The 24,455-nt window shown below is 35.9% G+C and overlaps 1 protein-coding gene and 1 pseudogene across 1 annotated transcript; both read right to left on the bottom strand.

Annotated features, from left to right (window-relative positions):
* Window positions 1–900: 900 nt before the first annotated feature.
* On the bottom strand, window positions 901–1,812 carry LOC129481885 (olfactory receptor 4A5-like). The gene has a single exon (XM_055276977.1). The coding sequence runs from the start codon at window positions 1,810–1,812 to the stop codon at window positions 901–903; it is 912 nt and encodes a 303-aa protein (XP_055132952.1).
* A 3,435-nt stretch (window positions 1,813–5,247) lies between these two features.
* LOC129481634 (olfactory receptor 4A5-like) overlaps window positions 5,248–24,455 on the bottom strand; it is a 37,918-nt pseudogene continuing 18,710 nt past the window's right edge.

Below are 24,455 nucleotides of genomic sequence, written 5' to 3'. Positions count from 1 at the left end.
GCACCATGAATGAAGTCAGGACCAGAATAAAAAGTGGTATTTCAACGCATGGTGTTTCCATAACAACAATTTAAAGTGTATGGCATTGGCTTTAGTGCCCAAAAATAGGGGTCTCCAGGATATTCTCAGTAAAGACTGAAAGGACAGATGGAACTGTTCCAAAAGCTGTGAAAAAAGTGAGTTGCTAGCTAGTGCTGAAGAAATTTAGTAATTCTGTCACCTATAGTAAGGTAGAAAAAAAAACATGTACTTAAGTGAATAGGTGGACTTGGCTAAAATTTCCAAATGGAATATTGAAAGTTACAGCTGTTTACTATAGCATTGTATCTTTTAGTAAGTCATATATTTTTTTAATTACTTAAAATATTAACTGTTACATTTTCAGACAGAATTTACAAGAAGCATAAAAGAGCCAGAACTTCCTGGTTTCAAAGATAAAACTGGTTTCACCTTCCAGTCTCTGCAAAGAGCTAAGTACTCTAAAAGTAAGAAAGGTCATCAAAATAAATGTCATTTCAAAGTAGTGGATGTTAAGACACTTTGAAAGACTTTAGAAAAATTTAAAAGTGTGTATCATAAGTAATTTAAACTAAACAAATTTAATTCTATGATTCTTAAGAGTATTATCTGACTGCAATAGAGTTTCAGCCCAAGTCTGAGAAGGGCCAGCTTCAAAGATATTTGTGAATATGGTGCTTTTATATTCCACAAAGTCTTTAAATAAATTACACAGAAGGTAGCACCATAGCCTTCACTTTTGAACAGGAGCATCTATTTTAATTACCTATTACACAAAATCTCCATTCTGTGCTGGGCATGTGGAAGAAAACCACACTGGGAAGATGTTGTCTACATACCTCCTTATCTACATGAGGAGGGACACTCTTATTCTAACTACAGCTAGTTTTTACACAACAGTCTTCTTATAGCACTTCTCATCTCTGAATTTCTCAACGTGTATATTAAAGGATTCAGCATGGGTGTGATAACTGTATAAAACACAGTAATGAATTTATCAATAGGGAAGTTTGAGACAGGTCTAACATACATGAAAATACAGGGAACAAAAAAGAGGGCAACCACAGTGATGTGCAAGCTGCAGGTAGACAGTGCTTTATGCCTCCCTTCCTGACTATAAGTTTTAAGGGAGTTTAGGATGACCCCATAGGAGATGAGTAGAAGGGTGAAGATGACCATACACATAGCTCCACCATTGACAACAACAGTGAGGCCTATAAAATAGGTGTCAGTGCACACCAGTTCCAATAATGGGTACATGTCACAGACAAAGTGGTCAATGACATTAGGGCCACAGAAAGGGAGACTGTACACAACAACAATTTGAAACACAGAATGCACAAAACCTCCAGTTACAGCCAATACCAAGAGAAGGATGCAAACCTGTAGATTCATGATGGTCAAATAGTGCAGTGGCTTACAGATGGCCACATAGCGATCATAGGCCATCCCCACAAGAAGGAAGATCTCAGTACCACCAAACAAGTGGTCTATAAATAGCTGGCCCATGCAAGCTGGGAAGGAAATAGTCTTTTTATCAAAGAGTAAGTCTACAATCAATTTGGGAGAAATGGTAGTGGAATATGCAGCATCTATAAATGACAGGCAGGCAAGGAAGAAATACATTGGGGAGCCCAAGGAAGGGCTGGCAATAATGGTCACAACAATGAGCAGGTTCCCCACCATTGTCACCAAGTATGTGAATAAAAACATGACAAATAATGCTTTTTGCACCTCAGGATCCTGAGAAAAGCCCAGGAGGACAAATTCTGTAATATTGTTCTTCTGTCTCATATGTCTTCTTTCTGGCTTGTATCGGAGAGTGAACAGGAATATGATTACATCCATTGTGTCGCAGAACACATCTTCATCGTTTATCCTCAATAATTATTTACACACAATAAACATTTAGTGAGTCTCTACTGAGTTCCTCACCCAAAGAGCTCATCTTGCCCTGATGATTCTATTTCTCCTCAAATTTTTTAGTTTCAGCCACAGGTAAATGCTTCTACCTCTATGTTTTAGTGAATATTCTATACAGAAGAAGAGTTAAAGTCCCAACAGCCATTCATATATTTCATAACTTCTTATTTAAAACATTTTTCTTGGCACAGAAGTCAGCTGTGATGAATAGGCAATGGGTGCTTCATCTCAAGAAACTTACTCTCTGATGGTGGTAATAAACTCTAAATAAATAAATTGACATAGATTTAGTCCTTTGTGTTTGTATTTGTGGTATCATTATAATATGTTTTGTGTAGCACCAAGAATAGCATCTTCTGAAATACCTCACACAGTACTCTGTCTTCTATGGTTAGACTTTATTTCTTCATGCCTCAAAGGATGTTTAAGCTACATTAGTCTTTTATTAAATGTCAAAACACAGTATTCTGAGCTGTATAAATGCTATGATATTATTTATCACATTGTTCCCTGTAGCAATTACCTGGTCTGACTCTCTGTCCACCTAATAAGGAGCTGTGATTATCTCCATTTTATCCTTGCCTATACACTAATCTTTGTAAAATTTACAGACAATATTCTAATTATCAGCAATTAATTTTGAACTCAAGTGAACTAACTCATGACTATCTCCAACTGCAAAAAAGCAGTGAGTATTTTTTTCTCAATTTTTGAGATGAGGTAGGTTCTGTAAGATGAGAAAATAGACACTGTAGAAAGAGGTGCAGAACAGTAGGACATGATTTTATTCATAACATTATTTAGATACCAAGAGTACTCAAAGATAGAATCTTAGTTGCCAGATACCAAAAGAAGCATACTCTAGGAGAAATTCCAAGTTCAGTGTAAGAAGGCATGGATTTGAGTCATTTTCTGAATGCATTTACAAGTCTGTCTCAGTTTACTCACTGCAAAACACTGGGATTAAATTTGAGAAATTCAAAGTCCTTTCTAGTCAACTATCTACGGAACTATTAGTGCACCTCTCCTTTATGGTATTCTGCTGACTTTTTTTTCTTTATATAAATTTATAAATAAATAAAAATTTCCAAGCTTATGTCTGTTACATGAAAAATGGTAGTCAGTGGGACATGGGGTTTCATGATTACAGTGAGTAAATAGTGACTACAAGTTCTCACTCAGTGTGTACCTATCTAAGATCCAAGACATCTTTGGAGAGAAAGTGTAGCATGTGGTGAATAATGTGGACACTGGAGCCACACGGCTTCAGCTACAACCTCAGCCTCACCATTTTTTATGAAACTTTGGGCCATTTACTAAGGCTCTCTATCCCTTACTTGCGTCCTTTTTAGAATGGGGATCCCAATACCCCTTACCTCTTAGAGTTGTTGTTTAATTAAGACAAAGTAAAGTGCCTGGAACACTAGCTTGTGCCTCTGAAGTGCTCATAAATGATAGCTATTATTAGTGTTTTTGTATTCTTCATTGTGAACATAGAATCAGAACCAAATATGCAGATCTCTGTCAACTTGAAAAGATTTACAGACATACTTCAGGATAAATATATAATTGAGTAAAGCCTTTTATGGGCAAATAATAAAATTGTATGTCTTAGAAAATAATGATTTAATTATATGAGTAGTAATTTTACCTGTGATGGAATGTATCTTAATAAGAAGCAAGTAGAATTATAGTAAAAACTTGGACCCACCATGGGGAAGAAGTCAGGAAATGAGAAGGCTAAAATAAGCAAAAAGAGAAATTGTATTTAACAAATGAGTATCCACGGCTATAAGATTAACGGGATAATTAAGTGAGGTTAGTATTCTTTTAAAATCCTCTTCAGAAAGATTCCGTTTATGAGGTAATACTGAAAGTGCAATCTCCTGTGGGTCCCTGGGGAGACTCAGGAGGTTTTTTTGTGGCAGCCCAAACAAACACAGAACAGGTCCTATTAAAAAAAAATTCAAAAGGAAAAATAAATTTTTTCTCTAAATCTCTAGATCTGACGGTGAAGGACAAACCAATTACACGGAAAAATGGGACAGGTTGAGATACAAACCCGGGTTATTCACTGCTGAGGGAAACTGCAGAATTACTAAACCTCAAATGTAGACAGGATGAATCCATTTACATAGATCTGGCAGTGAAAGAGGACCTGTTCAGAGAGAGTTTAAGCTGTCTCTAAAAGCCAGCTGTGATGAACATTTTACATGTTTCCCTCACATTACCATTTCCAGCTGATTCCAGAGTTCTGGCATTGTTGAAGCTATAGACCGATAGAGATGCACCTGCTGAAGAATACAAGGGAGTAATGTAGTCTATAGCTAATTCTGTTATTTATTCACACCTTACTTTCTGCAAGATTTAGTGACTTTTCCCCCTTTCATCACCAAAACTAGAGTTCAACAGGATAACTCTTTTGGTAATTTAAATGTTTACTTGTAAAAATAGGGTATGTAAACTATTTTCTATACTTTAAGTAATTAAAAATGGAACACTTTAGAAACTGAAAGATAGCATTACAAGTCTTTCAATGTAAACTGCTAAGTTAACATTTTTCTAGAAAAAATTGATTTAACATAGTTTCCTAAGAACATGATATTTTCAAAAGATAAAATGCTATAATAACTAAAAAACCTCTATAATATTATATTTGATAGTCACAGTTTTATAAACCTATTTAAATGACAGTAGACTGGGTACTTTCCACTGCATATATCTACTAGTATGCTTGCTGGGATATTTTTAAGATTCATTGATAAAAACCCATATTATGCTTCCAGAACATAACAGGCATTGGTTCCTTCACACTCGAGATGATCTGCAATTTAAAACTCTTTAATCAAATATATCTGAAAGTAATTGTACACCTTTATTGATACATCATATAAAATATAACATTCCATGAACTAAGATTATGATTATAAATCTATTGGTTTATTATACATGTAATATGGGACATGCTTTTCTTCATATTTAGCAAACAGAAAAGGAAAAAAATATTAGGCCATATATTAAAATGCAATATACATAGTGTATTCTGAAAAGTTTTTATGTTTTCTAGCTTAACTTTCCCAATTAGATTCCTTAAACAAAATCATATGGTATCTAAGACATTCCTACATTTCAGCATATCACAAGAATTTTCAATGAATATCTCAGCAGTGGATTTAAATACTCATATCATGGCCCAAAAAAGCATTGCTTCTTTCACTGAGCATTAATTTTGATACCTCAGGTATCTATATGTGATCATAGAACACATGAATACGAATGGCTGATCCATGGATATGGAATTAGTTTCTAGTGGCTACAGTTTCCACAGTTCCAAAAAGGCTTCTCATTATCTTGGTCGATAGAGAAGTATGGCGCTATCCAAAACAGATGACCAAAATATAAAGATGCTTAAACATAATGTAGAAAGGTAGTTAAATATTCTCACCTGATGGGAAATTTCTTCACAGAAAAACAAACATATTATCAACATAGCTGTGTAAAAATAGACTTAATTAGTGGAAATTAATCTGGACAAGACCCTTATCTGGTGACACAAGTGAATAAAAATATACCAACACTAAAATTTTTTATGTGAAAATTTCCTCAATTATGGCAAAGCAACCAGAAGTACTTACTGTGATTGAAAATTTATAATAACATTCACATGCCCCACTATTAAGCTTTGTACCTAACAAGGAAAATGCTGAAATTTAACTTCATGAAAAAACCAATGACAGCCCTTTCTCACAGGCAGATGCCAAACTCTTCAGTCTTTCAGTCATTCTAACATCATTCCCATAACATCTCTGTAAGTCCACTTCTTTCCTTATTAAAAATGTGTCTCTATATCTCCCCAACTTCATCCCAGTAAATTGAGAATGTTCACAAATTTTTACATGAAATGAAGGATAGGACAAGAAAACATCACACCTAGAGTACTAGATTCCAACTGAAGACATACTCATCCTTGGGAGGAAATTTAACTCTTCAGATATCTCTTGGGTTATTTTATCAGGAAAATAATATTTCCATTTATGTGTGCAGACACAATCTATGACTTTTACATCATCACTACTTTAAATAAAAGTGAGAGTAAAGTCATTATAGATTAGTTAATTTGAATATTTGGAATAAATTCAAATGAAGTAAACTCCCTGAACACCTTGTTTTCCCGTTAGAAATTCCCTAGAAGGAAAAGACTTGGATCTCACCAAGGAAGAGTAGGAAATGCCAAGTAATGCGCAAAGCCTGTAATGTGAAAAGAAAAATTCTAAAATAAATTGAATAATAAATTATGAGTTTCACATTATGAAATACTGAGGTAAGGCAAGTAATATTTAAGACAGAATGAAGGGGGATACAGCCCCAGGTTCTCTTCCCTAAGCATATTCCCAACAAGGAGGGCCTTACCCTTCCTGTTAGAAAGTCCATGCTGAAGAAGCCCTGAGGCTTAGAGGCAGAGAGCCTAAGAGCAGAAGTCGACATTCTGATTCTTGAAAAAGTAGGTAATCATAATTCTGAAGTTTTAGGTTAGAGTACAGGCTTTTGATCAAGACCTCTATGTCAGATATAAACATAATCATCTGTAGTCCATTAATTCAATTTTTAATTTTATTCCAACATCAATGCAATACAATAAAGAAATTTGTATTTGCCAACAAGCGACCAGTGCTTAAGGGCTTCCATTGTTATTTCCATGACTTGGTTTACCATTGGCTCCTTTGAACACCTTCAGCTCATCATATGTTTAGTTAAATATTGGATCTTCTGCATCATAAGAGCCTTAGATAGAGTCCCATAAATACTTATCTGAACCAGCTAAAGTCTTTATCACTTAACGGGCTCCACTAAAAGTTGGTCATTTTCAACTTACTTAATAAATGGATTAAATTCATTCACCCCAAATGTAATATGTATCAATTTCAAACATTTGAAGAGCATGTCTATAAGCACTGTGCTCTCTTATTGGTAAGTGGTAAAAGATGCACAAACATATCTTTAATTATGAAGAACTATCAGATATGATCAAAGATACCACGGATTAAATTATGATGCCAAGATGGAGAACCAATATGAAAATAAGCCATAAATCTCTATGTCCCTTCTAGCTGAATTCAAATTACCACTAATGCTTTCAACTTTTCAGAATGACACAAAAGTGTTTGTTAGATCACAGGATGCCTATTGACAGCCCAGAATCTGAATTTATTTGGTCCAATAATAAAAAGTACATAAAAAATTAACTAATGTAGAAATTGCCAAAAATATACCATAGTCCATAGTAACAATCTGCAATCCATACTTATTACTAAGCTAGAAAGTAAATATAGTTACAGTATAAATTTATTTTTTAAAGAAGAAATGCATGTATATTAGTCCATGTCACATTGCTATAAGGAAATACTGAAGATTGGGTACTGTATAAAGAAAAGAGGTTTAATTGACTCCCAGTTCTGCATGATTGGGAAAGCCTCAGGAAACTTACAACTATGCCTCTTCACAGGGCAGCAGAAGAGAGAATGAGTGCCAGCAGGGGAAATACCAGACACATAAAACCATCAGAACTCATGAGAACTCACTAACAATTATGAGAACAGCATGGGGGAAACCAGCCCCCATGATTCAATTACCTCCTACCTGGTCCCTCCCATGACACATCAGGGTAATGGGCATTACAATCCAAAATGACATCTGGGTGAGGACACAGCCAAACTATATCAGAATGTTATATACTCCCAGGTATTTTTAAGACTGAGGACTTCAGGGATCATGGTGGATGGGAGGTAGAACTAGATTGCAGCGATAGACGGAAAAGCTTATGCAGGCTTGCATTGTGAATTTTAGCTCCAGATTGACTACAAGAACAAACTAGCCATCCTGAGAGGACCCACAGACCCTCTGAAAGAGGCAGACTGCTTCTGCAGGATGCAGGAAGCACCTCAAATACTGCCTCAACCTTGGAAGTGGGAGAGACCCCTTGCTCCCGAACACACACCCGCACTGGGGAAGCTGAAGGTCTGTTTGCAGGAGAAGTTCTCGACTTTACCTGGAGCTGAGTCAAGTTAGAGAGCCAAGCCAAGAAAAATACAGGGATAGAGGAAACAGCAGAAAGGCCCTGGGAGCTCACTTGATCCCCAAGCAGCCCATTCCTGCCTGGCACCACAGGGATCCATTAGGTGGGTGGCTAGAGGACCAGAGAGTGAAACTCCCCAGGGAGAAGGACTTCTCTAGCTGAACTTTGCAACAATTTGAAAGGGATGAGAAGCCTCATGGCCAGAACCTGGGGGAGGGCTCAAATCTGGTTTGCAGACTTCACAGGTTGGGGAAGAACTAAAGCCCTTTTCTTTTGCAGAAAGCCTCAGGCAAGTTTTCTAGCCTGACTTGCCCTCCACCTGGAAACAGACTCGGGCTGCTGAGGCGGGGGATGTGGGGGCAGGGTGCATCACGGTGGGAGTGAGACCAGCCCTTTGGTTTGCATGGGAGCTGGGTGAGGCCTGTGACTGCTGGGTTTCCCCCACTTCCCTGACATCCTGCATGACTCAGCAGAGGCACTCACAATCCTCTTAGGTACACACACCAGTGACCTCAGAATATCACAACCATCCCTCACAGCAGCCACAGCAAGACCCACTGAAGGAGAGTCTGAGCTAGGACACACCTAGCCCCACCCACACCTGATGGTCCTTCTCTATCCACAGTGGTAGTGGAAGACAAGCAGCATAGGCATATAATCTTGGTAGTTCTACAGCCCTACCCACAGCCAGTCCCCCTTCACACTACTACAATTGATGCTTTCTGGAAAGCACCACCTCCTGGCAGGAGGCCAGCTGGTACAAAAACAGAACATTAAACCACCAAATCTAAAGACCCCCATGGAGTCCACTGCACCTTCCACCACCTCCACTGGAACAGGTGCTGGTATCCACAGGTGAGAGACCCACAGATGATTCACATCACAGGACTCTGTGAAGACAGCCCTCAGTACCAGCCCAGAGCAGGGTAGACACACTGGGTGGCTATATCCAGAAGAGAGACAACAATCACTGCAGGTTGGCTGACAGAAAGCCACATCCAAAGGAAAAAGGGGAAAGTCAAGGGAACTCCTCATGGGACAAAAATATCTGAACAGCAGCCTCCAGCCCTAGACCTTCCCTCTGATAGAGCCTACCCAAATGATAAGGAATTGCTAGAGACCTAGACATGCAAATATAAGAAACACAAAAATACTGGGAAATTTATCTAACAAAGACATCTTGGCCTAAGCACATTGTCATCAGGTTATCCAAAGTTAAGATGAAGGAAAGAATCTTAAAAGCTGTGAAACAGAAGCCCCAAGTAACCTAAACAGGAAAACCTATCAGATTAACAGTGGATTTCTCAGCAGAAGCCCTACAAGCTGGAAGGGATTGGGGCCCTGTCTTCAGCCTCCCCAAACAAAACAATCATCAGCCAAAAATTTTGTATCCCACAAAACTAAGTATCATATATCAAAAGACAGTATTTTTCAGACAAACAAATCCTGAGAGAATTCGCCATTACCAAGCCACCACTAAAGAACTGCTAAAAGGAGCTTGAAATCCTGGAACAAATCCTGGAAATGCAATGAAACAGAAACTCTAAACCATAAATCACGCAGGAACTATAAAACAAAAATACAAGTTAAAAAGCAAAAACAAAAGAACAAATGTACACAGGCAAGGAAGAGCACAACGAATGCAATGGTACCTCTCATTTCAATATTAACATTGAGTATAACTGGCCTAAATCCTTCACTTAAAAGATACAGAACTGACGAATGGATAAGAACTCACCAACCAACTGTCTGCTGCCTTTAGGAGACTCACCTATCACATAAGGACTCACATAAAATAAAAATAAAGGGGTAGAAAAAGGCATTTCATGTAAATGGACACCAAAAGCGAGAAGGAGTAGCTAGTCTTATATCAGACAATACAAACTTTAAAGCAGCACACCAGCATGGCACAGGTATACATATCTAACTAACCGGCATGTTGTGCACATGTACCCTAAAACCTAAAGTATAATAAAAAATAAAAATAAATAAATAAAGCAATGGAAGTTAAAAGAGACAAAGAGAGACATTATATAATAGTAAAAGGCCTTGTGCAACAGAAAAATATCACAATCCTAAACATATATGCACTTAACACTGGAGCTCCCAATTTCATAAAACAATTACCAATAGACCTAAGAAATGAGATAGGCAGCAAAACAATAATAGCAGGAGACTTCAATATTTCACTGACAGCACTAGACAGGTCATCAAGACAGAAAGTCAACAAATAAACAATGGATTTAAACTATACCTGGGAACAAATGGACTTAACAGATATAGGCAGAACATTTCATCCAACAACTGCAGAATACACATTCTATTCAAAGGCACATGGAATGTTCTCCAAGGCAGACCATATGATAGGCCATAAAATGAGCTTCAATACATTTAAGAAAGTTGAAATTAAATCAAGCACTCTCTCTGACCACAGTGGAACAAAACTGGAAGTTAACTCCAAAAGGCACCTTCAAAACCATGCAAATATATTGAAATTAAACAACCTGCTCCTGAATGAGCATTGGCTCAAAAAGGAAATGAAGATGAAAATTTAAAAATAATGACACAACCTATCAAAACTTCTGGGATGCCACAAAGACAGTGGTAATAGGTAGTTTATAGCCTTAAATCCCTCCATTAAAAAGACAGAAAGAGCACAAATTGACACTCTAAGGTCAAACCTCAAGGAACTAGAGAAACAGGAAAAAACCAAACCCACACCCAACAGAGGAAGGAAATAACCAAGATCAGAGCAGAGCTAATTGAAATTGGAAAAAACAAAAAATACTGAAGATAAATGAAACAAAAAACTAGTTCTTTGAAAAGATAAATAAAATTGATAGAACATTAACAAGATTAACCAAGAAAAGAAGAGAGAATATCCAAATAACCTCACTAACAAACAAAACAGGAAATATTACAATCGACATCAGTGAAACACAAAAGATCATTCAAGGCTACTATGAACATCTTTATGCACATAAACTAGAAAACCTCGAAAATATGGAGCAAATTCCTGGAAAAATACAACCCTCCTAGCGTAAATCAGGCAGAATTAGATATCCTGAACAGTCCAATAAAAAGCAGCAAGATTGAAATGGTAATTTTAAAATTACCAACAAAAAGAGTCCTGGACTCTGGCTGACGATATGATTGTATATATTGAAAATCCTAAGGACTCCTCCAGAAAGCTCCTAGAACTGATAAAAAGAATTCAGCAAAGTTTCCAGATACAAGATTAATGTACACAAATCAGTAGCTCTTCTATACACCAACAGCAACCAAGCAGAGAATCAAATCAAGAACTCAACCCCTTTTACAATAGCTGCAAAAAAAAAAAAAAGGAATATAGTTGACTAAGGAGTCAAAAAACCTCTACAAGTAAAACTACAAAATTCTGCTGAAAGAAATCATAGATGACACCAAAAAATGGAAATACGTCCCATGCTCCTGGATGGGTAGAATCAATATTGTGAAAATGACCATACTGCCAAAAGCAATCTGCAAATTCAATACAATCCCTATCAAAATTCCACTATCCTTCTTCACTGAATTAGAAAAAAAATTCTAAAATTCATATGGAACCATAAAAGAGCCCACATAACAAAAATAATGAATCTGGAGGTATCACACTACATAATTTCAAACTATACTATTAGGCCGTAGTCACCAAAACAGCGTGGTACCGGTGCAAAAATAGGCACATAGACCAATGGAAGAGAAGAGAACTCAGAAATAAACCCAAATACTTACAGCCACCTGAACTTCAACAATAGCAACAACAACAACAAACACAAAAACATAAAGTGGGGAAAAGACACCCTTTTCAACAAAGGGTGCTGGGAAAATTGTCTAGCCACTCATAGGAGAATGAAACTGAATCCTCATCTCTCACGTTAAACAAAAATCAACTTGAGATGGTTTAAGTACTTAAACCTAAGAGCTGAAATTACAAAAATTCTAGAAGATAACGTTAGAAAAACCCTTCTACACATAGGCAAGGATTTTATGGCAAAGAACCCAAAAGCAAATGCAATGAAAGGAAAGATAAATACCTGTAACCTAAAAAAAATACAAAGCTTTTGCACAGTAAAGTGAACAGTCAGCCAGAATAAACAGATGACCCACAGAGTAAGAGAAAATCTTCACAATCTGTACATCTGACAAAGGGCCAATATCCAGAATCTACAACAAACTCAAACAAAACAGCAAGAAAAAAACAATCCCATCAAAATGGGCTAAGGACATGAATATGCAATTCTCCAAAGAAGATATACAAATGACCAACAAACATGAAAAAATGCTCAACACCTCTAATGATCAGGGAAATGCAAATCAAAACCACAATGGACTACCACCTCACTCCTGCAAGAATGACCATAATCAAAAAAATAAAAACAAAACAGTTGATGTTGGTGTGGATGCAGTAAATAAGGAATACTTCTACACTGCTGGTAGGAATGTAAACTAGTACAGATGCTGTGGAAAACAGTGCTGAGATTCCATAAAGAACTAAAGGTAGAACTACCATTTGATCCAGCAACCCCGCTGCTGGGTATCTATCCCAGAGGAAAAGAAGTCATTATACAAAAAAGATACTTGCACATGCATTTTTATAGCCACACAATTCGCAATTGCAAAATCGCAGAACCAACCCAAATGTTCATCAATCAACAAGTGGATAAAGAAACTGTGGTGTATATATATAGGATGGAATACTATGCAGCCATAAAAAGGAATGAATTAGCTACATTTGCAGTGGCCTGGATGAGATTGGAGACCATTATTCTAAGTGAGGTAACTCAGGAATGGAAAACGAAACACTGTATGTTCTCACTGATATGTGGGAGCTAAGCTATGAGGATGCAAAGGCATAAGAATGATACAATGGATGTTGGGGACTTGAGAGGAAGAGTGGGAGGGTGGTGAAGGATAAAAGACTACACATATGGTGCAGTGTATACTGATTGGGTGATGGTTTCACCAAAATCTTACTAATCCCCACTAAAGAACTCACTCATGTAACCAAATGCCACCTGTACCCCAATATCTTATGGAAAAATTAAACTATAAAATATAAAACAAAATAAAATTCTTTAGAAATTTCTGCATATTTGAAAGTTAAGTAAATCACTTTTTAAAAACCTATTGGTGAAAATGGAAAGAAGAAAATACTTTGAGCTTAATGTTTATAAAAATACAACCTACCAAAGCTTGTAAAATTAACCTAAATCTTAGTTGTATTAATTAGAAAATAATGAAGACTGAAAAATTAATGCACAAAACATTCATTCAAGAACACATTTCACTTAGCATAATGCCCCCCAAGTTCATCCATGATACTGCAAGTGATTTAAAAGCATCATATTGTGCTCTATAAATATATAATATTATTATTCACTGATTTAAAGTGAAATAAAATAATGAAGTTATTAAAGTCCTTCAGTTCCATACACATTGTCAAAAATGGCAGGATTTTCTTCTTTTTAAGATTAAATAATATGGTATTATATATAGTATAATATTGTATTACATCTATAGGCACAAATTTTGAGCTATACAGAATGAACAAATTCTGGTAATGTAAGGTACAGCATGATGACTGTAATTAATAACATAATATTAGGTATTCATATATATATATACACACTTAAATATCATTCTACATTGGATACATATTGTCTTTACCCACTCATCTTTGATACATTTTGTTTTCACAGCTGGACTACTATGAATAATGCTGAATCATATGTGGAAGTGCAGGCATTCTGCAAGATATTGATTTCATTTCCTTTACATATATTACAAAATGTCACATTGCTAGATCATATTTTTTTTTTTTTTTGAGACAGAGTCTCGCTCTGTTGCCCAGGCTGGAGTGCAGTGGCACAATCTCGGCTCACTGCAAGCTCCGCCTCCCGGGTTCACGCCATTCTCCCGCCTCAGCCTCTCCGAGTAGCTGGGACTACAGGCGCCCGCCACCACGCCTGGCTAATTTTTTTCTTTTTGTATTTTTAGTAGAGACGGGGTTTCACCGTGGTCTCGATCTCCTGACCTCGTGATCCGCCTGCCTCGGCCTCCTAAAGTGCTGCGATTACAAGCGTGAGCCACCGCGCCTGGCCGATCATATTTTTAATTTTAATTTTTTGAGGAATCTCCATAGAGTTTCCTATAATGGCCATAGCATTTAACATTTCCAACAACAGTGCACAAGGGTTCTCTTTCTTCTACTGAAACATAAATGCCACATCATCTCACTTACATGTGCAATCTAAAAAATGTCAAACTCATAAAAGCCAGGGACTAGAATGGTGGTTTCCAGGGACCAGGGCTGAAGAAAATGAGATGTTGGTCAAAGTGTACAAAGTTTCAGTTATGCAGTATGAATAAATTCTGAAGAGCTCAGGTACAGCATGTTGATAATAATTAGTAATAAATAATGGATACATGAAATTTGCTAAGGGATATACCATAAATGTTCTTGTCACAAATAGATGTAACTATGTGAGATAATGGATACATTAAATAGCTACGTAGTGTAATCATTTCACAATGTATACATTTATCAAACATCATATTGTATACCTTAAGTATATAAAATATATGTGAAGTATAATTCAATAACACAAGAAACAACAAAAACAAACTATATTTGAAAGACAACAACCAAAATGCTTGGTATGGCAAAAGCAGGTGAAACTGGACTGTCAGAGCTCACGGTCCAAAATGCCATCAAAATTGTCCATCATTGACTCCCTACCATGGCATAAATAGCCAGGGAAACCACCAACAACCTTGTGACAGCTTACTTCATTGCAAATCTCAATGTGGTGGAAACAGCATCTTGTCGTTATATTATATATTTGGGTTATATGATTGTCCCAGTACTTTAGTCTTATTTATTACTCATGTGGAATAATCCATTCTCGATTGCCATTGTACAACAAACATTGTCATTTCTAACCAGGGGATACCTTTTCTAGTAAGTGAAGTAAAGCAAATAACTCACCACAGTAGAAGGCACCACTATGACCACATTTCATCACCAACAAGCTGTTGTCTAGATAGAACATTGGAATGGCCTCCTAAAGGGTGAGTCAGTGCCATGACTCATGGTTTAATACCTCTCCCTTTGGTGCTGTCAACATGACAGTAAGTTCTCATGAGATCTTGTGATTTATAATTATGTGTTACCTTCCGTGCTTGCTCCTGCTGCTGTCTAGTAAGATGTACCTGTTCCCACTTTGCCTTCTGCCATGATTGTAAATTTTCTGAGGCCTCCTCAGAAGTCAAACAGATGCCAGAATCATTCTTCCTGTAAAGTCTGTGGAACAATGAGCTAACTAAACCTCTTTTCTCTACAAATTAACCAGCTTCAAGTATTAATATTTGTATAGCAATCCAAGTATTCACTAATACAAGGAATGTCTCAAAATTTGATAGTATAATTCTTAATTTGGGGATGTAGTCATTAGTGATGAGACATACATCTGCTTAAGTTTCAGTGGAAAGCTGAAGTATTTAATAAGTGACTCTAATAATGCAGATTGAACTCCAAACTTCTTTTTCACCCTTCTAAACTGCTAATAGTTCTACTCACTCTTTGAAGCTTTCACCTATTCTCCCTAGAATGGAGAAATGAATGTAGTCTCAACATACCTCTATGCTACTCAGTAATACGCTAAGTATTTGAGTGGTGGGAAAAGTCATAACCAGTGGACCCACATTACAAAAAATACAAAAAAAATTTCCTCATCAAGAAGAAAGCAATATTACTTGAATATCACATTTATAGAAAAGAATGAAGTTTGTAGAAACATTGTATACAGAAGAAATATTCTTCTCTAAATTGATTTATAAAATTAATGGTTTAAGGTGAGATTAATAATATATTCTGGAGTTTATAACATGTAGCAGTAAAGTATATAAAACAATTTCAAAATGCTGTGGGATATAAAAATAATTACATATTCAAAAGAATTTTCATTTCTACTTAGAAACTGAATGTTGCCAACAGCCAGCTTGAACGGGATCTTTCCTCAGCCAAGCCTTCATATGAGACTCTAGTCGAACCAGCACCTTGATTAGAGCTTTGTGAGAGACATTGAAACACAGGAACCAGCTAAGCCATTCTTAGTTTACTGATCTACAGAAATCGAGAATGTGTACACATTGTTTGAATCACTAAGTTTTGGAATAATTTGTTATGACTAAATAAATAACTCATAAATATATCTAGACTATTCTTCAAATATTAAAAATTATGCCATAAATATTTAGTGAACCTATGAATCAAATAAAAATGTATAGTGGAAATAAGCAAATACTTAGAAATAAGCAATAACAAAAACATATCAAAATGTGTGAGGTGTGATTAAAACAGTACTTAAAGAAAAATGTATAGCAAAAATCCTTACATTTAAAACACAGGTTTAAAAGAGCCATCTGAGCCTTCAACTTAAGAAACAAAAAAAGGAAGAGCAAATAAAAGTCAAGCTAATTAAACAAATGGACATAATAAACATAAGATCAAAAGTCAAGAAAATGAAAAACATGAAATAGAAAAAATAAATTAGCCAAAAATTGGTACTTTTATAATAAAACTGATAAACTGCTAGCAAGAGTGATCAAGAGAAAACAAAGAGAAATTCAAATGACCAGTATCAGAAATAAACAAATCATCCCACAGATCATTTAGACTTTAAAAGGGTAGAAAATGATTGTTATGAAAAACATTACTTCAATTAATTCAACGGCATAGATGATAGGTAAAATATAGGAAAAGCACAACCTTCTAAAAATGACACAAAGAGAAATTGAAACACTTCTATTTCCTTCCATGTAATGACCTATACTTAATTGTAGAGAAAATGATAGTGTTTTAGAAAACCCTAAAGAATCTACAGAAATAATTTTGTAGGAATAAGAACTGAATTTAGCAATCTTATGGAACTCAATTGCCAAATAAATAATTCAATTTCCTTTACATATACTGGCGACAATAAAAATTGGAATTTTGTTTTAAAATAAAAACCTGTGATGCAATCTAAAAACATAAATACTTTGGACTAGATAAGGAAGATCCCTACGCTAATAAAAACTACAAAACTCTCCAAAAATAAATATTTAAAATACCTATTAGATACATTGTATTCAGGAACTAGAAACCCAAGGTTGTTAAGATGTTGTTAGTGCAAGAGGATTTATGGATCCAACTCAACACAAATAAAATTCCATTACACTCTTTTTGAGATGTAGGTAATTGTTCTACATGCTGCTCTGCAAAGTGACTTTGCCACTTCCCCATCAAAGTTTATCTTCTATTTCTGTAAAACCTCTTATCTGCGACCTGTGCAAGTGACATTGTGCCAATTGTGGACATAGCCATTAACTGTCCTGACACCTCTAATTTCTATTAATGGGATCTCTTAGCACCATGTAAAATGCAAGTGACATTGTGCCAATTGTGGACGTAGCCATTAACTGGCCTGACACCTCTAATTTCTATTAATGGGATCTCTTAGCACCATGTAAAATGCCTGACTCCCCTTCTGGTTCTTCTGGTTTTCATCTAAATGGATAGGAAGGGGGACCCAGTGGATGTCCTGCAGTCATCTCTTCTGATATAGTATAAATGTAAAGTAAGTTAACCTGCATCCTACAACTACCCAGTAATCAGATGAAAAAGACGCTGACTTCAGTCCTTGCCAAACAAAATAGAGGAAATACTCAGCCAACAATTGCCTGAATTTCTGGCCTGAAAACAATTGAAATAATTAAATGCTGGTTGTTTTAACTCACAAAAACTGTGGAACCTTGCACCATACATGAAGGGAGGACCAGAATAAAAAGTAGCACCTCGGCTGGGCACAGTGGTTCATGCCTGTAATCCCAGCACTTTGGGAGGCCAAGGTGGGTGGATCACAAAGTCAGGAGTTTGAGACCATCCTGGCCAAGATGGTGAAACCCCATCTCTACTAAAAAAAAAAAAAAAAAAAAAAAAAAAGAAAAAAATTAGCTGGGCATGGTGGCAGGTGCCTGTAATCCCAGCTCTTCGGGAGGTTGAGGCAGAGAATTGCTTGAACCTGGGAGATGGAGGTTGCAGTGAGCCGAGATCATGCCACTGCACTCCAGCCTGGGCAACAGAGTGAGACTCCATCTCAAAAAAAAAAAAGTGGTACCTCAATGTGTGATGATTCCATAACAATCTAACAATCTCATGGGAAAGACGTTGTCTACATATACCTACATAAAAGACAAGGAGCACTCTTAATCTAACTGTAGTTAAGTTTTTACACCAGAGTTTTTTTTAAGGCAATTCTCATCTCTAAATTTCTCAGTGCATATATTAGTGGATTCAATATGGGTGTGTGTTAACTGTGTAAAATACAGTCATGAATTTATAAAGAGGAAAGTTCAAAACAGGTCTAACATACATGAAAATACAGGGAACAAAAAAGAGGACAACCACGGCAATGTGGGAGATACAGGTAGACAGGGCTTTACACCTCCATTCCTGATGGTAAGTTTTAAGGGAGTTTAGGATGACTCGACAGGAGATTAGTAGAAGGGTGAAGATGACCATACAGGTTGCTCCACCATTGGCAACCACAGTAAGGCCTATAAAGTAGGTGTCAGTGCATATCAGTTCCAATCATGTGTAGTAAATGTCACAGACAAAGTGGTCAATGACATTGGGGCCACAGAATGGGAGACTGACTATACACAACTGCAATTTGAAACACAGAATGTACAAAACCTCCAGTCACAGCCACCACCAAGAGAAGGATGCAAACCTATCAATTCATGATGGTCAAATAGTGTAGTGGCTTACAGATGGTAACATAGCGATCACAGTCCATCACCACCCAAAGGAAGATCTCAGCACCACCAAATAAGTGGTCTATAAATAGCTGGCCCATGAAAGCTTGGAAGGAAATAGTCTTTTTATCAGAGAGTAAGGCTATAATCAATATGGGAGAAATGGTGGTGGAATACACAGCATCTATAAATGACAGAAAGGCAAGGAAGAAGTACATTGGGGAGCCCAAGGAGGGGCTGGCAATAATGGTCACCACAATGAGGAGGTTCCCCGCCACAGTCACAGTGTATATGAGTAAAAACATGACAAATAATGCATTTTGCACATAAGGATCCTGAGTTGGGCCAAGGAGGACAAATCCTACAACATTGTTACTCAGTCCTATTTAGTATTCTCTAAAGCTTGTGTCACAGTTGAGAGCTCAGGAGAACAGGATGTGTAATGAAATAGTGAACAGGAATATGATTACATCCACGATGTCACAGAGCACATCTTCATTGGGAAAAGAATTCAGCAATATTTCTCCTACTCACACATCTGTTTATAGGCTCTCCGTGAGAAGAAAAATATGGCTTTATTCTGCCTGACCCCTCAGGCAGTCAGACCTTATGGCTATCTTTGTTTGTTCCCTGAAAATTGCTGTGATTCTGTTCTTTTTCAGGGTTTCCTGATTTCATATTGTTCAAACACCCATGTTGTACAATCAGATTACATATTGTTCAAACACACATTTTACAAAAAATCTGTACAGTTAATGCAATCAACACAGGGTCCTGAGGTGACATACCTCCTCAGCTTATGAAGATGATGGGATTAGGAGGATAAAGACAGGCATAGGAAATTATAAGAGTATTCACTGGGGAAGTGATAAATGGCCATGAAGTCTTCACAATTTATGTTCAGAGACTACAGTAAAGACAGGCATAAGAAATTATAAAAGTACTAATTTTGGGAATGATAAATGTCCATGAAATCTTCACAAATTTATGTTCTTCTGCCATGGTTTCAGCCAGTCCCTCCATTCGGGGTCCCTGACTTCCAGCAACATCATTATAGGAAAAAAATGCATCTATTATCACAGATAAAGCTAAATATTGAAAATGAAAGAAAAGAATCAAATAAGAAAACAGAAATTATAGTTAATAAATAAATATCTACAAGTAATGAGAAGATTAATGTGATAATTCAGTGAGGTGGCAATTCTTTTAAAATTCTTCTTCAAAAAGATTTCCTTTAATGAGGAAATACTGGAAGCACAACCTGCTTTGTTCCCTGGGGTGACTCAGGAGGGTTTTTGGGGTAGCCATAACAGATACAGACCAAATCTTCATAAAAATAAATAAATAAATAAATAAATAAATTTCAAAAAGAAAAATATTAGTATTTTCTCTATGCCTGTAGTTAAGGACAAACCTAAAGAAAAGAGAACAATAAGACAAGCAGAGATACAAACCCAACTTTCTGATTATTCACCGCTGAAGAAACATACAGAATGACTAAACCTAAAATGTAGTCAAGACGATTCCATTTACATGGATCTGGTAGTGGCATAGAGCACATGCAGGCAGAGTTCAAGCTGTCTCTAGAAGCTAGCTGTGATGGACAGTCTATGTGTCATTCACACTATATCTTCCCACTGATTCCGGAGTTCTGTCATTCTTGAAGCTGTAGACTGATGGATACACACCTGCTGAAGAACACAAGGGTATAATGTAGTCTACATCCAATTCTCTTTGTTTTTCACATCTTACTTGAGCAAGTATTCATTCCTTTTCTCTATGTAATCATCAAGGATAAATTTCATCATGCTAAATCTAATGGGCAGTTTAACAGTTTACTTGAAAAAACAGGATATGTAAACTATCCCCTACAGTTTAAGTCATCAAAGATTTAATACCTTAAAGAAAGAAAGAGAGTACTAATAGACTATTAACTTAAACCACCAAGTTAACTCATTTCTAATAAAAAAATTTAACACAGTTTCTTCACAACATGACATTTTCAAAAGATAAAATTTCATAAACACAAACACAACCCTCTAAAATACTTAACGATTACACTTTTGTAAATATTTCTTAATAACAGTACACAAGGTACTTTCCAGAGCATGGATTTCTTTACATGCATACACTAATATGTCTGCTGAAATAATTTTTAGGTTTACACATAAAAATCCATATCATGCTTCCAAAACATAATAGTCATTGATTCCTTTACACTCTAACACATTTGACATGATATGCAATTTTAAATTCTTATTTAAATATATCTAAAAGTAATTCTACATATTCATTAATGTATCATGTAAAACATTATAACCTATAAATTAAAATAATAAATATGTTGGTTTATTTATTACAACTGTAATATGGAACATGTTTATCTACTTAATGGCAAAATGGAAAATAATGCCTATCAGACTGTATTCTAAAACGAAATATACTTTGTATACTCTGATTAATGTCTGTGTTCTGCTAGATTAATTTTCTCAACCAGAATTATTCCAATGAAAATATATGATAGTTAACATATTACCTCTCAGTAAACTATCGCAAGGACAAAAAACCAAACACCACATGTTCTCACTCATTGGTGGGAATTGACAATGAGAACACATGGACACAGGAAGGGGAACATCACACTCCGGGGACTGTTGTGGGGTGGGGGGAGGGGGGAGGGATAGCATTAGGAGATATACCTAATGCTAAATGACCAGTTAATGGGTGCAGCACACCAACATGGCACATGGATACATATGTAACAAACCTGCACATTGTGCACATGTACCCTAAAACTTAAAGTATAATAATAATAATAATAAAAAGATATTACCTATATTTAAACATATCACAGGAATTTTTAATGAATATCCCTGTCAGTGGTTTCAAGAACTCACATCTTGAGCTTTGTACTTGGTCCAAAAAAATCAATGTTTCTTTTACTGAGGGTTACTGTAGATGCTTCATGCATGTATATGTGATCATAAAACACATGAAAATGGATGGTTTATCCACGGATCTAGAAATAGTTCTTAGTGGCTACAGTTTTCATATTTTCACACAGGCTCCTCATTAATGCAGTGTTTCATAAAAGTATAGAAGTATTTAAAGCAGCTGCTAAAAATATAAAGATGCTTAAACATAATGTCAATATTTACTGTACAAAGGTAGTTGAATATCCTCAACTGCTGAAAAAAATTCTTCGTAGAAAAATAAAGATTCTGCATTTGCATGACTATACAAAAATTGACCTAATTAGTGGAAATTAACCTGGACAAGTTCATAATTTAGTGGCACAAATAAACAAACAAACAATTTAGCAACACTAAAATTCATTACTTGAATGTTTCTATTCTCAGTCAATTATGGTGAAGCACCCAAATTACTTTGCTGTTATTGAGGATTTATGATAACACTCATGTGCCTAGCTATTAAGTTCTGCAGCTAACAAGGAAAATATAGGGAATTAACTTTGAAAAAAGTCAATGACACAGCTTTCTCTTGCTTTTATTTAGGAAAGAAGTAGTCTTAGAAATAAGCTATTTGAATGACTAAAATGTTGAAGAGTTCTGTTGAAATTAAATCCTTCAGTCATTCAAACAGAATATCCCTAAGACACTTCTTTCCTAATTAAATGCAGGTCTCCATATCTACCCAATCTCATTCCAGGAAATTGAGACCTTTCACAAATTACTACAAGCAATGGTGGATCCAACAAGAAAACATCCCACCTAGAGAACTAGATACCAACTGAAGGCATACTCTACCTTTAGTGGGAGTTTAACTCGTCACTTGAGTTTTCCTATCAGGAAAATAATTCTTCAATTTGTGTGTGCAGACACAGTCTGTAACTTTTACATCATCACTGTTTTAAATAAAAGAGGCAGTAAGGTCAATATAGATAACATAGTTAGAATATTCAGAACAAATTCAAATGAAGTATTCTCTCCAAACACATTTTTTCCTAGAACAATCCCTTAGCAAAAAGACTTGGCTCTTGCCAAGGAACAGCAGCGGAATGCCAAGTAATGCATAAAGCCCGTAATGTAAATAAGAAAATTCTAAGGTAAAATGAAAAATAAAATATGAGTTTCATATTACGAAATATTTAGGGAAAGCAAGCCATATTTCAGCCAGAATGAACCAGCCTCATATTTTCTTACCCAATTATAATACCAGCAAATAGTCACCTTACTCTTGCTGTTAGGAATCCCTGACCAAGAAGCCCTGAAGCTCAAAGGCAGAGATCCTTGAACTGAAGTTGATATTCTACTTATCGGAAAAACAGGTAGTCACAGTTCTGCAATTTTAGGTTAAACTACAGGATTTTGATCAAGGCCTGAATTTGTGTCATATGCAACCATAATGATATGTAGTCCATTAATTCAATCCCTTTAGTCCAATATTAATTCAATAACTATTTTTACAAGAAAGAAATTTCAATTTACCAACAGGGGCATAATTCCCTAAGGATTTACATTGCTCTTTCCATAAATTGGCTTGTCATCGGCTCCATTGAGCACATTTACCTCATTGTAGGTTTAGTGGAACTTCTGTGTCATAAGGGCCTTAGGTATAGAGTCTCATAAATACTTACCTGAACTAGCTAAAGATATTTATCATGTAATAGGCACCACTCAACCTGATTTATTATGTAATAGCCACCATTAAAAGTTGGCCGTTTTCAACTTGCCTAATAAATGGATTAAATCTAGACACCCCAAATGTAATTTGGATCACTTCTAAGATTTAAAGAGCATGTCAAGATGCTATGTTCTATTATTGGAAAACGGTAAAAGATACACAAACATATCTTTAATTCTGAAAAATGATCTGATGTGAGCAAAGGTACTATGCATTAAATTATGACTACAAGATGGAGAACTAATACAAGAATAAGGCAGAATTTTCTATGTTCCTTCCAGCTGAAGCCAAAGAACTACTAATGCTTTCCATTTATCTGAATGAGACAAAAGTGTTTGCTAGCTCAGATGATGCTTACAACAGCCCAGAATTTGAATTTATTTGCTCCAATGAAAAAATACATAGAAAATACTAACTGATGTAGATATTGCCTTAACATATGTCATAGTCTATAGTAATTCTCTGTAACCCATATTTATTGCCAAAGTAGACAGTAAAGTATAGATATATATCTTCTAAAAAAGCAGAAATCACTTGTTTCATACCAAATTTAAAATAAGAAAAAATGGAAGAGCAAGAAAAATATGAAATGCATGCACTTTAAAGCATTTAAAAACTTTAAAAGTCAAGAATTTGTGGGAATAACATTTCAAAGAAAAGCTAGAGTGCTAAACCCTGCTTTCGGGCTCCTTTCTCTAAGAGTACAGAATAAGTCTAAAGCCACAAATGGAAGCCTGAAAAGCGGGGTGGAACTTTATATTGATTCTGTTCGCTGAAGAATAAGTGAAACTCAAAGCCTACCAAGGAAAATAGTCCTTTGTAAACAACCAGGCTTTCTGTTTGAGACCACAGAGGACTTCACTTTTGGAGTAGGGATGAATAGACAAAGGAGTAGTATGCAAAGGAACTCAAGCCCAGCTTAGGTCATCTCATTCCTTCATTGGATTAACATTGTCTGGGATTTTTATATCTTCAA

The sequence above is a fragment of the Symphalangus syndactylus genome, chromosome 5 (genome assembly GCF_028878055.3).
Source record: "Symphalangus syndactylus isolate Jambi chromosome 5, NHGRI_mSymSyn1-v2.1_pri, whole genome shotgun sequence".
NCBI lineage: Eukaryota > Metazoa > Chordata > Mammalia > Primates > Hylobatidae > Symphalangus > Symphalangus syndactylus.
The sequence above is the reverse complement of the archived record's forward strand: the minus strand, read 5'-3'. Positions and strand labels throughout refer to the sequence as shown.

Bases quoted from the DNA above. Each gene is read 5' to 3' on its own strand.
- LOC129481885 (XM_055276977.1), bottom strand. From the start codon at position 1,812: ATGAGACAGAAGAACAATATTACAGAATTTGTCCTCCTGGGCTTTTCT.